Below are 15,074 nucleotides of genomic sequence, written 5' to 3' on the forward strand. Positions count from 1 at the left end.
TATGTTTGTCTTCTGTTAAGTGTTTCATGTTGTTTGTCCCATTTTAACATTATGTATTACACTATTATTTTTCTTTGTTTCTGTCCCTATGTCACGGACCCCCGGATTGGAGATCTTCCAGTGATTGGAGCATTTGGATTATCTTCCCTTCCATCTGTTTGGACTCTATTAGGGACTTTGGACTCTTTTTGGGCGCTGGTCTGTATATGTTTCTTATATGCAGTGTTCGACAAATCACCCAAAAATCTACTAGCCCAACCAAAAAATCTACTCGCCACCTAGTAGCGCCCCCAACCCCGCCCCTAGTCCTGCCCCCCAACCCTAGACCCGCCCCCAACCCCGCTTTAAAATAAAATATATAAATAAAATAAATTTAATAAATTCCTAGTGTGTGTGTGTGTGTGTGTGTGTGTGTGTGTGTGTGTGTGTGTGTGTGTGTGTGTGTGTGTGTGTGTGTGTGTGTGTGTGAATGTTGGATCTAGAAATAAAAGCCAGATGTGAGTGACTAGTTTCCTGAACCCCTTAACCAGTGTCTGGACGTCCCCGCTTCACAATATCTAAAGCAGCAATCCCGCCTGGGATCTTACCTGATCCGCAGTCCCTCAATGTCCAGGTACCCGCATTCCCGCAATGTTATACATTGGAGGGGAGGTGTTCGCCAACATGTCTTCTGGGTTAGGGGGGGTTCCGATGTCTTCTGTGTGAAGTTGAGTCAGATCTGGAAGAAAGCAGTATAAATTATGTCGGTGTAGTATAGGGCAGTTAAGATATACAGGGTAAATAAGATATCCAGATCGAGAGTGTGAGACAGAGAAAGAGAGAGTGGGTGTGAGACAGAGAGAGAGAGAGAGAGAGTGGGTGTGAGACAGAGAGAGAGAGAGTGGGTGTGAGACAGAGAGAGAGAGTGGGTGAGAGACAGAGAGAGAGAGTGGGTGAGAGACAGAGAGAGAGAGAGTGGGTGAGAGACAGAGAGAGAGAGAGAGTGGGTGTGAGACAGAGAGAGAGTGGGTGTGAGAGAGAGAGTGAGAGAGTGGGTGTGAGAGAGAGAGAGAGAGAGAGAGAGAGAGAGAGAGTGGGTGAGAGACAGAGAGAGAGAGAGTGGGTGAGACACAGAGACAGAGAGAGAGAGAGAGAGTGGGTGAGAGAGAGAGTGGGTGAGAGACAGAGAGAGAGAGGGAGAGTGGGTGAGAGACAGAGAGAGAGAGTGGGTGAGAGACAGAGAGAGAGAGAGAGAGTGGGTGAGAGACAGAGAGAGAGAGAGAGAGTGGGTGAGAGACAGAGAGAGAGAGAGTGGGTGAGAGACAGAGAGAGAGAGAGTGGGTGAGAGACAGAGAGAGAGAGAGTGGGTGAGAGTCAGAGAGAGAGTGGGTGAGAGACAGAGAGTGGGTGAGAGACAGAGAGAGTGGGTGAGAGACAGAGAGAGAGAATGGGTGAGAGAGAGAGGGTGAGAGAGAGAGAGAGAGAGAGAGAGAGAGAGAGAGAGAGAGAGAGAGAGAGAATGAATGAGAGGATGAGAGACAGAGAGAGAGAGTGGGTGAGACAGAGAGAGAGAGAGAGTGGGTGAGAGACAGAGAGAGAGAGAGTGGGTGAGAGACAGAGAGAGAGAGAGAGTGGGTGAGAGAGAGAGAGAGAGAGATAGAGAGAGAGAGAGAGAGAGAGAGTGTGTGAGAGACAGAGAGAGAGAGAGAGTGGGTGAGAGACAGAGAGAGAGAGAGAGTGGGTGAGAGGACAGAGAGAGAGAGAGAGAGAGAGAGAGAGAGAGAGAGAGAGAGAGAGAGAGAGAGAGAGAGAGAGAGAGAGAGAGAGAGAGAGAGAGAGAGAGAGAGTGGGTGAGAGACAGAGAGAGAGAGAGTGTGTTAGAGACAGAGAGAGAGAGAGGGTGAGACACAGAGAGAGAGAGTGGGTGATAGACAGAGAGAGAGAGTGGGTGAGAGACAGAGAGAGAGTGGGTGAGAGACAGAGAGAGAGTGTGGGTGAGAGACAGAGAGAGAGTGTGGGTGAGAGACAGAGAGAGTGTGGGTGAGAGACAGAGAGAGTGTGGGTGAGTGACAGAGAGAGTGTGGGTGAGAGACAGAGAGAGTGTGGGTGAGAGACAGAGAGAGTGTTGGTGAGAGACAGAGAAAGTGTGGGTGAGAGAGTGTGTGGGTGAGAGACAGAGACAGGGCGGGGGGAGAGACAGGGAGGGGGGAGAGACAGGGAGGGGGGAGAGACAGGGAGGGGAAAGAGACAGGGAGGGGAGAGAGACAGGGAGGGGGGAGAGACAGGGAGGAGATAGGGGGGGCTGACTGATGGGGGGGAACTGGGTGGGGAGATGGTGACTGACTGGGTGACTTTGACTGACTAGGTGGCGGGTGACAGATCTGGTGTCCTACACACACACATATACACACACACACACACACACACACTCCCCCATATACACACACACACACACTCCCCCATATACACACACACACACACACACTACACATACTCCCCCATATACACACACACGCTCCCCCATATACACACACACACACACACACACACACTCCCCCATACACACACACACACACACACACACACTCCCCCATATACACACACACACACACACACACACACACACTCCCCATATACACACACACACACACACTCCCCCAAATACACACACACACACACACACACACTCCCCCATATACACACACACACACACACACACACTCCCCCATATACACACACACACACACACACTCCCCCATATACACACACACACACACACACACACTCCCCCATATACACACACACACACTCCCCCATATACACACACACAAACACACTCCCATATAAACACACACACTCCCCCCATATACACACACACACACACATACTCCCCCATATACACACACACGCTCCCCCATATACACACACACACACACACACACACACTCCCCCATACACACACACACACACACACACTCCCCCATATACACACACACACACACACACACACACACACACACACACACTCCCCCAAATACACACACACACACACACACTCCCCCATATACACACACACACACACACACACACACTCCCCCATATACACACACACACACACACACACTCCCCCATATACACACACACACACACACACACACACACACTCCCCATATACCACACACACACTCCCCCATATACACACACACACAAACACACTCCCATATAAACACACACACACTCCCCCATATACACACACACGGCCCCATATACACACACACACACACACACACTCCCCCATATACACACACACACCACACATACATACACACACACACACACACACACACACACACCACACTCTCTCTCACTCTAAACATACATATATTTGTGTATATTCCTGTGTTTCATGTTTTTTCCCCTTTTCCTTCTTTCCCCCACCCCCCACCCCTCACTTTGTGACATGCCCATTTGTGATACTGGTTTCTGTAAACACATTTGATTTATTTCTGGTTCATTTTATTATTAAATGTTTATTCTGCATTACAACTGTTTTCATCATTTAGCTATTAGACAGTGAGTGCTGGTACTTACGTAGATTTGTTAGTACTATACAGGGGAATAAGGGTCCCCTTTTGTTCCGTGCACCCTGCAATTGCATATATTTAACACCATCAGAGTGCTGTCTATCGTCCCCTTTTACCCTTAGGCATAATTCATAGTTTCAAATACATTTTGATGCATTGTGTTATGTTTAATACCAGATCAATGCAATTTAAATGAAAACAGAATTGTGTATTTTTCATTTAGAACCAGTGTTATTAAATATAAATTATTAGTGTAATATAATTTATAATAGCCATACTTTGATAATAATACATTTTGTTAACCGATATAATGAAACATGAGTTTCAGACATTTTTAGTTGATAAATAGCAACTTAATTCTGAGTTAACTTTTACAGTCTTTTTTGGGTTACAGTATGCCATGTTTTGTCTCACTTTTTCCTTTTTTTGGGTGTACAGTAAGATTTTTTTTTTTTTTTAACAAATCCTTAACATTTGTACACCTACAGTAGTCCATTTCTGTGCGCCTACAAAAAAAAATTAACTGGAGAAATTTCAGGCTTATACATAGGTGCAATTTAAAACTAGAATTTTGCTTTGAAAAAAAGCTGTTAGCAACGATTAGTAAGTACTGTAGGCCACAGGGTGTTGCATTTTGCACTATATTTGCCCTTGTTTTGCAGATGGGGGACTTCAGTAAAAAAAACTTTTATGTTCCTGTGGAGTCTATGAACAAGATGGTGCTTTGAGTCTATGTACAGTTAGCTACCATATTTTACATGGGAGGCACCACTTTCTTTGTTGCAGACCAGTGGTATGTATCAAATACTTAAATGTCTCCTGTGGCAGCAGGTATCCCCAAACCAACTATTTGTATGCTAAGTGCAAGTAGACTACTGCAATACACATCCAAGTGAATTGGAAAAGACACCACAAATAAAAGGATACATTTCCATTGTAAACACTGTACCTGAGATGAAAAAAAGACTAGACATTTTGTTTCAGTGGTTTCTGGACTCTGCACCCACATTTTATCAAATCAGGCCAGTGTCACGGTTTTATTTTATTTTATTTTTCATTGTATACATGTGGCATTTGTCATCCTTTTATTTCAGAACATTACAGGGGAAACAGGATAGGTCTTCTGATTTTCCCAACAATTTACTAATCCAGTAAAAAAATGAATAGGCATCACGTTATTGGACTGATCTCATGCTCCTGTGTAAAAGAGGATGGCATTGTTTATAGAGATCCAATTGAACTATTTCCTGCTCATTGTCACCTTTCCCCTTCCACCCTGAGATTCTCATGGAAAGGTAATTGACTGCTACAGCACAAACAAGTCAGGGGAGCTGCTATGGGATATTATTACATTGTAAATAAAAAACGATGGTGATTGGTAAAATGTAAAACAGAATATAAATACTACAATGATCATGGTAAATAATTATGTTTGTATAAGGAATGCACTATTTGAGATATGTTGCAAATGTCATGTTTTCTAAATCCTTGAAGTACAGAGCATAATTTCCCACACTTAATGCCTTCACAGGCAGGTTAATTGTTTCTACTTTCAGATTTATGAGAGTACAAAGGTGTTTTTAAAAGAGGTACAAATGTACTCATCATTTCTCTTCCATTTTCTAAGGTCGTTAAATATTATTTTATTAGTAGCTTTTAAAACGTTAAGCAGCAAAACATGTGTAATCTAACTTTTTTAATGTAAAATGAATCAGTTTTGTAGTATTATATAATAGTGACTGTTTATTTAATTTTTAATTTTTTTTATTCAACTCAATGTCCTTTTTCTTTTTAAACAAAATTTTTATTGGGCTTGCAAGCAGAAGTATACAGAAAGTAAAACATTCAAGACTAAGTGATTGGGGAGTGTGTGGGGGGGAGCGGGAGGAGAGGGGCTCAATGCCATTTTTAATGAGTTTTAAAGAATCCTTTGATTTCTACAGCAGTTTTTAACCCAGCTCCCCAGCAGTGCAAGATCTTTGCAACACTTTCCTGTTTGGGATAATGTGTTGTAAATGTTCCCAGTAGTTTGAGCTGTAAACTGTAACAATAGATAATGTTACCTTAGTAATATAAGGATACATTGTAGCTGCTGAGTTACACTGACAGAAGCAGCCATTATGTTAGTCACACAATATGGATTTTGACAGATATATAACCGGAGCACAAAACGATTGCCAGCTTAGGTAAGAATGTAGAATTATACATTATCACATACTTTACATATAAAAATAAGAAAGAAAAAAACAGTTGGAAAGTAGTATTGCTGCAATAAGATCTAAAGCCATATTGGAAATGGTTCATTGATAAATACCACAGACTATGTAATATATACTGCTACACTTAGTATGCCAAATTAAAGAAAAAAAAAGGATATTTACATATGTACTCAGTATAGCAGTGCATATTGTATATGTATATATTTATATTGCATTTACAAAGAAGTACAATAACTTTAACTTTTAACACTGAGGTGTATTTTAGATTTTAAGGTGATATATCTATGTAAAATATGTGATATGGAATTAGTTCAATTTCTCAGAATTTTGGAGTTTATAGTTTAGCAATAGTGCCTTCTAAAGCTAGATTATTTTAACATGATTGATTGTAAAATGTTTCCTGTTGGTAAACTAAACTGAGGGGAAGAGAATTATTTCCTGCTGCTTTTTCCTTTATAAAACCTCATGCATGTGTGACAAGAATACGTCACACAGCTCACCTGGCCATCTCAGCTTTTTAAACACCGAAGATTTGAAATTTTAATTCTGCTGGGTGTTAATTCCTAATGAAGGCTATTAAATTGAAGACTGGGGTATAGGAGCCTGTGGCACACCATTTCCTCATTGCAACTGTGGTATTCCATGTAGGTGCAAACATTTAGAGATTTACATATAGTAGCCTTGCTTAATCTGGTGGGCAATCAACTTTAGAACTGGCTCAAAAGTAGGCCAGACCTTCACCAATCAAAAAAGAGAGTGACAAACATCAAAGAAACTTTCCGCCAATCAAAACATTCCCTTAAGGCCTGTTGATGTCACTACTGATATCCTAGGGCATATGATCACACCTTCAGCAGTCACCTAAGAAACCTTCACGAGTTCAGATCTTGTGGATTTAAAACAAGTTGTCCATACAGGTTTTTTGGAAGAGAGGATTTTTTATTCTTTACTTTTGAGATAGCTGCTTGTTAGTAAATCTTTAAAGATGAGCACAAGTGCAACAGAGAGCTGTAGCAAGAGTCTACCATGCAGAATGGATCATCTTCTCACTGCTGTGGAGAATGAGCTACAGGCTGGCAGTGAGAAGGGTGATCCTACAGAGAGGGAACTCAAAGTTTCTTTGGAGGAAAATGATCTATGGGCAAGATTTAAGGAACTTACTAATGAAATGATTGTCACCAAGAATGGCAGGTAAGAGTAATAATAATAACTTTATTTCATCTCCCAATGGGACTCAAAGCGCTTCACAATATGAAGGATCTAGGCAGAGAGTTCAAGGAAATATTACTATTAAATACATTCTACTATTGAAATGTGTGCATGTTGAAATATTATCTTTACAACATCCCTAAAAAGAAGTTCAAATGTTATAAATGGCAAGTAAAATTCAAAGTATTCTAGGTTTCAAAATTCAAAAAAATTATAGCATTTGTGAAAAAGAAAAAAATATATTTTGAGTTAAAGATAGAGCATAAGGATGAATAGCAGTGATTTCTTTTCACAAGATTAAGAAAGACAAATATATTACAGCCAATATTTGTTGCCATATAATACGCATGTTGAACAACTTACCTATCATTTCTAGTAATTTACACATATAGTTATTTGCTTTGTTTTTTTTATATTACAATAAGATTATTTAAAACAGTGTTTCGAAATCTTACCAATTACTGTATATAGTGTAAACGTGTGTATGTATATATATATATATATATATATATATATATATATATATATATATATATATATATACACACATTATTATATTAGTTACATTAGTTACATATATTAGTTGCATCATAAAACGCAAACAGTAAAATAAATAGAGCCATTTTTTAATTGTTTGTATCTTATGATATAATAAATGTCCCCTTTGCCGTGAACATTTTCTTTTTTGTATTGATTTGATATGGAGAAGTTAACATGGATCATCCAAACAGCACATAATCCTACTGTACAGCTAAGTTTCAATTTATCTTCAGGAGTGGTTTCACCAAAAAATAATAATAATAATAATAATAATAATAAATATATATATATATATATATATATATATATATACCATAAAACTGAGTTAAGTTATGGTGAGTAAAAAAAGTGACAAAAACCCTCCACAGGAAAGCAAATATGCGGGGTTGCAGACCTGCCTAAGACATGCAGATGAGCATACAGTTGTATTTGCATATATATATATAAATATATATATATATATTCAACACATTTATATTATAGCTTTCCATAATCACCTTTATTGGTGCTACTATTTTCTATTAATATATATGTGTGTGTGTGTGTGTCACAGAAATATGTGATGGGACTGTACTGTAGTCATTCTTTTTCTCACTGATTGTAAGCGCTTCGGGGCAGGGACTCCTTTTTCTAAATTATACTTTTATGTTTGAAGCACTTCTTATTGTGTTATTTATAGTATTTGTTATTTACTGTATATGATTGTCTACTTTTTTGATGGAATATATGGTAGCTCTACATTACATCTTGCGACAAGAAAAAGATTTGCGGGGCAATATTTTTATATTTCCCAGGTGCAAATCTGTTGGAATTTATTGAAATTAGGACTATTCATCCTCTGTAAATATATTTACGTGTATGTAGCTTTATTTAAAGAGGATGAATAGTCTACTTTCAATGTTTTTATGTTTTTTTCTTAATTACACATTGTGTTTTTTGTTTAAGAGACATTAATACCTAGCCCCTATTACATAATTGCCAGTCTATTTATTTGTAGATATAATATTATATATTAGGGGAGATGCGTCAACGAATCCCAGCAACAAAACTCAAGCAAACCAAGGCCAAATAATCTGCAATATATTTATCTTAGAAAAAGATCCAATTAAAAGCAAGAGGATTCATATATACAGAGGGAGTAATATACTAAAGTCTCCTGGATGCAAAACTGGGGCAAGGTCCGTTCAAAAGAATTGCACCAGCTTTATCAAAGGGCAAACTCCCATAGCTTTCAATGGGATTCCCTTTCTTTAATGAATGGGGCTCTGTTTGTTGCACTGGTTTTGCAGACAGGAGACTTTGCTACATCACTCATATTATGACAGAAGAACTGTGAGATATTTTTCAAAGTGTCTCAGCTACAATATTGGCTATAGAAAAAGGACAGTACTATAAAGAAAAAAACTGGTTCATTTGATAAATCTCGTGTCGATTTTTACACAGACTTTGCATCTGTTTTGAAGCTGAATCTGGGGTATAGATTTTTTACTTCTGGATGTCATTTTGCTTATTCATTTAATGTCACTAATTTCTTTATTCATTTATCACCCCCAATATTGATTATAACACCAGTTTAGCGGGATACAATAGGTATAAAAAAATAGAAATGCCACATTTAAATGAAATATATACACGTTAAACAAATTAAATATTTCTTATAAAACTTGTGGACATTATTTAGCTCTTGGCACCTTTTTGGAAAAGAATCTGGCAGAGTTGTTACAGGGAATAAAATGTGTAATAAAAGTTGGGAAACTCCACAACATACAGTAATAAGATAAGATGAAGAGCTAGGAAAAAAAAGAAAACATTATACTTTATATTGAGTAATACAATATTTTACCTATTTTTAGTTGTAGTATTGTTTCAAATAATATATTTTCAGGAGTTATATAACATAAGTCATAATGTAGGGATAAACTAAATTCCTTCAAAACATAAAATAACTTAAAGGGACAATTCTGATATATAATGAAAGTTACTAAATATTTAGACAAATTAACCAGGACAGGCTTTCAAGAGCCAGTAATACAGTATGTTATTGCTATTTTACAATCTAGAATAGGACTCTGTCATACAAATGTAATCTATGACTATTTATTTGAAAGAAAAAATATGTGTGTTTATTTATTCTTGATCAATTTGTAAATTTCTACAGCCATGTACAAACTTGGTTTGTATTGGGTAAACTGGGGCGTTTTATAGCTTTTTATATGATCCCTTAAAGCCATGATGAAAGCTTCAAATAAGTTACAGTATATTTTAGCTTAAGCTGATTATTTGCATATCCATGCAACAAGCTGATCAAATGTTCAGAACTGATATTGTACACAATGATATGTACTACTAGATGTTTGCATTTTTATGCACCAATTATTGTTGGTGTTATTTCAGACCCATCAAACTAGTCATTCTATAGGGATGAGTTGCAAATGGTCTCAGTTATTTTCTTTACCTCACTTTAGGCGAATGTTTCCTGTGCTAAAAGTAAGTGTCACTGGCCTTGACCCCAATGCCATGTACTCTTTCCTGATGGATTTTGTGACTGCTGACAACAATCGTTGGAAGTATGTGAATGGGGAATGGGTGCCTGGTGGCAAACCTGAACCTCAGACGCCAAGTTGTGTTTATATCCACCCAGACTCCCCGAACTTTGGAGCCCACTGGATGAAAGCTCCTGTTTCCTTCAGTAAAGTGAAACTTACCAACAAAATGAATGGAGAAGGCCAGGTAACCACAATTACATCTAATTCATTATTTTTTACATTGTCAAAAAAACTAGTCTTTTCCAATTGTGGAGTAGATAAATTGGTTATACATTGGTAAATTGTTTACATAAAATGTTTTTAAATGTGACATGGGCAGTGAAATGAAATGGAAGGTGAAAAAGAATACTTGCAGAAAGTCACCTACTGTATGTACAGACAAAATATTGAGATCAGCAATAAACAGATCCGAATTTAAGACAAAAACAATATATGGAATATAGATGACACAGGTTACGTTAAATATTTTGTTTATCTCATTCTATAGAGTTTTATGAAGTAATTGAGACTATCCCTTCAAACAAATTAAACAGTATTATTACTCTTTTTGAAAAATCCTTGTTACCCATCTAAGATAAAAGCTAGGAGGGAGCCCAGTTCAGGACACCATTTTGGAGACGAGGCAGATATATTAAGTTACGGCTTGGAAGGAGTTGCAGTCCATGGGATAGCCATACTATAATGTGGGGTCTGGTAGATGTCATAATGGTGCTGTACGGTATGTACTAAAGTAGTAGACCATATTGCTCTTATGGAAAAGCTTCCAAAAGACCTGTGCCTGCAGCATAATAATAGGATGTCTTCCAAATGATGTCTTCAAAAAGATCCCTCTTCCCTTAAGTCTTGCTGTTGTGTGCACACACAAAGGGAAATAGTAATCCTTCTGCAGCCACAAGACAGATTAAAGGTAAAAGAAGAGGTGAAAATTAAATGACCCCCCCCTGCTGATCAAGTGTATTATGAAAATGTCCATAGAAAATGCAAATACATCCTGTAAGCATTTGCTTATAATAACATTTTCAATAACATGTTTGTTGTCTGAATGCACTGCAGGCAACCTTTGAAACGAAGGGAATCCATGTCATACATAAAAAATACCTATTTTGAAAGTGAGAGGTAATAACGTTAATACCTTAATACCAAAGCGCACTGCAAACCAGAACCAAAACCCATATGAAGTCATAACCCTTCTTAAACCTGCGGTAAGATGTCTTGCAGACCGCCAGTAAGAACGACTGTTGCAAAACGACATGTTATAGAACTATAAGACATGGTATGATATGGTCTTTAGCACTGTTTAGTAAATATTCCCTTATGTACGGAACTAATGGTGAACTAGTGTTTTGTATGTGTTAAGTCAGGCACCTCATGAATTCAAAGGACTACTGTACTAATTGTCCTTTAATAATGTACAGTATTCGCCGATCTTTCCAAAAAACACACGAAGGAAGTACCACAAAAGATATACAGTATTATCTACTTACTTAATTAAGATAAATACTTTAGTTTAAGCTTATGCTATAAAATTGGACTATGCTTTCAGAATCTAACCCTTACTATCAATTTTAAAATTATGGGTGGGATTCACTAAGCTCAGATAAGGGGTATCATAGGATAGCTTGATCTCAAATTAATTACCCTCTAACTTGAATGGCAGTTAATGTGGAATCAATCAATACTTCTTATTCTTATGCCTTAGGCTGCACGTATAGTGCCTTCGATTGCAACGGCAACACGACGGGTGACGTCACCCGTCTCCGTCACTACAGGCGAAAGTTATATTTCGCTGGGCGGCGGCGTCACAGGTTTTCTGGCATTTGATTGGTTCAAGGGCTGTCACATGAGACGACAGCCCTTGAAAAATCAAATTTTGCCGGCTTCCAGTTTTTGCGACGACGTCGCTCCGTCGCATTGTCGCCGTCGCGCTTACTATAAGTGCACGTGGCGGCAATGCATTTGTTTTTGGTCACCGTCGCGTCGCAGTCGCCGGCACTATAAGCGCGGCCTTATTAACACAAAATAATCAGTTAGAGATAAAAGTATGTGCTCGTGAACATGATCAAAACAGAAGTGGAGGAAGTTCCACGTCTGTTGGAGTGATGAGAGTTGATCGTGACCATGTGGTGATGATCCCGGAAGTCCAGGGACACTTGGGGTGCTGTCGGATTTCTGGCATTATAAATCTTAATGCTATATATTTTAAATTCATAAATATAATATGCGTGATGGTATGCAGCTTTTAACCACTTACTTTTTGTTTCAGATTATGCTAAACTCCTTGCACAAGTATGAGCCTAGAATCCATATAGTGAGAGTTGGGGGACCACAAAAAATGATCACCAGTCACTCATTCCCAGAGACACAGTTTATAGCTGTGACAGCTTACCAGAATGAAGAGGTACCATCCCACATTGAACTATATTGCTTATGTCTATTTAATATAATGTAATACAGCATTTTTTTACATTTACTGGTTGTTGCCTAAAGTGAAATAGACACAGTGTAAAAATTAAGCAAATTTTAGAAGCATGTCCTATTTAAAGCATTCATGGACTATATTAAAACAGTAGTCCAAGCTGCACGCTTTCTTCTTTTTTTTTTGGAGGGGGGCTATATTACCTGATCCACGGTTCTCTGATCTACAGTCCCACTCCACCCCTGGTTTCTGATAAACTAGCTGTTTCGCCACCTGCCCCCCAAAAAACTGCAATGTCATTGGATTGGAGAGATGCCGTTGCATCTTTCTATTCTATGAAAAAATTGGGGGAAATACTGTAAGTCTCATGGAAGTAAACAACCTATATATGTGACCAACACAATTGGTAGATATGCCAAGTGAAAAACAGGAGAGAAAAAAACAGAAAAAAGTAAAATAGAGCTTTACTCACAACAAAGTTGAAGAAAAAAAATCTAATTTATTTCAGTGGAGAGTACAATGTTTCAGGTCCATAAATAGACCTTTCAGCTCTACTTTATCCTTTTCTGGAGGTTTTCCCTGTTTTTCACTTTGCATTTTTAACTTTCTATTGGTGACTCTGGCCATAATTGTATGTGCCACATTAAAAAAAAAAAAGAAAAAAAAAAAGACTACAAATATCTCTGGAACTGGGTGATCCCCAGAGGTTAGGGGTTCAGCTCCAGAGGACCATCTGGTTTAGGTGTTGGAAAAATATATATGAAATACTGCTTTAATATAATGATAATTATGGCCACACATGTTTCTGCAATAATGGGAACAAATAATGCATGTGTACTAATTTTTGGGTGGTTTTCTGTATAAATCTTGGTGATGATTTTTACATTTTAGCATGTACATGGTGGTGATCTACAGTAACTCATGTAGTAAACCATGTCTGTAAAACGTCATGAGCAAAGCATTTCAGTACTCATATATTGGTTAAATATTGATGGTAAGACATTTAATAAAAGCCACATCTCTAAGTCCACACACCTACTTATGAAAATCCACACCTATATGCTGGTCCTTAAGTAAATAGAGCAAAACAGAAATATCTCAAAAACAATTTTGCTTTCACCTTTGTACTATTTACTACAGCTCTACTTGAACGCTTTCTCTGCCAAGGGTAGTGCCACACATGCTGCTAATGGAATAACATATTCAAACAATATTTTTTGTATCAATGAAAAGTGATTTTTTATTTTGTCTGTGTGTTTGATACAGTATATTAAGATAAACGGCAAATGTCATTTTCTTTTTAACCATACATAATTTCATGCAATTCCCTTTGGGTCTATTCCTTTTTTGTTACGAGGAAAGGGTGAGGGATCTTAAAATGGCATAAAATGTTTTGTAAAACACTAATTGCTTGTGTAACTGTAGTGACTAAACAGTCTATCAGACACAAGTAATTTTTTTCTGAAAGTAGGCAAACAGAGGAATTTGGGGATGGGTCACTTTGAATTTTTACACATGTTTGATAAATTGAAAGAGATGTTTACAAAAGAGAAAAGAATCCTTAATATAAGCATTCAACTTCTTCTAATAAATAATAATGACAAAAACTTTAATCAATATTTGTATACGGAAGGAAAATCTTAAAAGAAATTTGCTTATTTAAAAACCTAGAGAAAGCTAAGTACCGGACTGGATGCTAATAAAGGTCCCTGAATGAGAGGCAAATCTCTAAATCACAGAGTTATATATATATTGTTAATGGTGATACAGATGTACAGTATACAGTATACATGAGAGCTGTGCTCTATAAGTTGATATCCTACACCCAGCGTGTATGAATAATAAGTAGTTACACTGGCAAATAGGTGCCAGTATCAAAGTGCAATGATTGAAAAAACAAAATAAATAAAACAGATCAAGTTGTTTATAGAACTACGTGATCCAAGTGCTATACACTATATATACAATGTAACCCTGATCGGGGTGTGTGAAAATGGTGCAATATATCATGGCTACCTATATTCTGCCTGATAATAAGGCTAGGGATATCGCCAATGAGAAAATGCTAATTAGTTTTGATTTTACATTCAGCGATTGTAAATCATTGCCATATGTAATCCCTAGAGAGTTAAAACATCCTCCCACTTCTGTCGCCTTATCAGTGCTGCTGGACCCTAATAAAGATCTTATGCTGTTGTAGATATGTTACGATCCAGGTTTGTGGTATTTTAACAATCTAATAGGCAATATCTGAACTCAAAATAGTGGCTGCATCAGAGGGCCCACATAACAGTTTAGCTAGCTATTCAGCTGTGTGTATCACTCAAAGATGCCAGTACTTCCCGAAACCCAACGTTCCGGTCGCGTCTATGATGTCACAATCACTGTGTCATCTCTACCCGACGCGTGTTTCATTCCCAAGGGAACTTCTTCGGGGGTGGACGTTGCCAGAAAGCCTGCTTCCTTTAATACGTTCTCGGGTAACATGGTAACGGTTACACAGACCGGACTGTAAGGTAATCCGATATGAAGGGTGTCTAGGCACAGCCAGTTAAAATGTATATCTACCATTGTAACTACC

At 37.9% G+C, this 15,074-nt stretch overlaps 1 protein-coding gene across 1 annotated transcript in view; it reads left to right on the forward strand.

Moving 5' to 3' along the window:
- The first annotated feature begins 6,664 nt into the window (after positions 1 to 6,664).
- The window catches only part of LOC142492031 (T-box transcription factor T-like), a 65,866-nt gene continuing 57,456 nt past the window's right edge, over positions 6,665 to 15,074 (forward strand). Inside the window, 3 exon segments of the mRNA XM_075594774.1 lie at positions 6,665 to 6,973; positions 9,997 to 10,261; positions 12,341 to 12,475. Coding sequence (XP_075450889.1) covers positions 6,768 to 6,973; positions 9,997 to 10,261; positions 12,341 to 12,475 — 606 coding nt within the window. The 5' untranslated portion in view covers positions 6,665 to 6,767.

Source organism: Ascaphus truei, chromosome 4 (assembly GCF_040206685.1).
Source record: "Ascaphus truei isolate aAscTru1 chromosome 4, aAscTru1.hap1, whole genome shotgun sequence".
In the NCBI taxonomy this organism is placed as follows: Eukaryota; Metazoa; Chordata; class Amphibia; order Anura; family Ascaphidae; genus Ascaphus; species Ascaphus truei.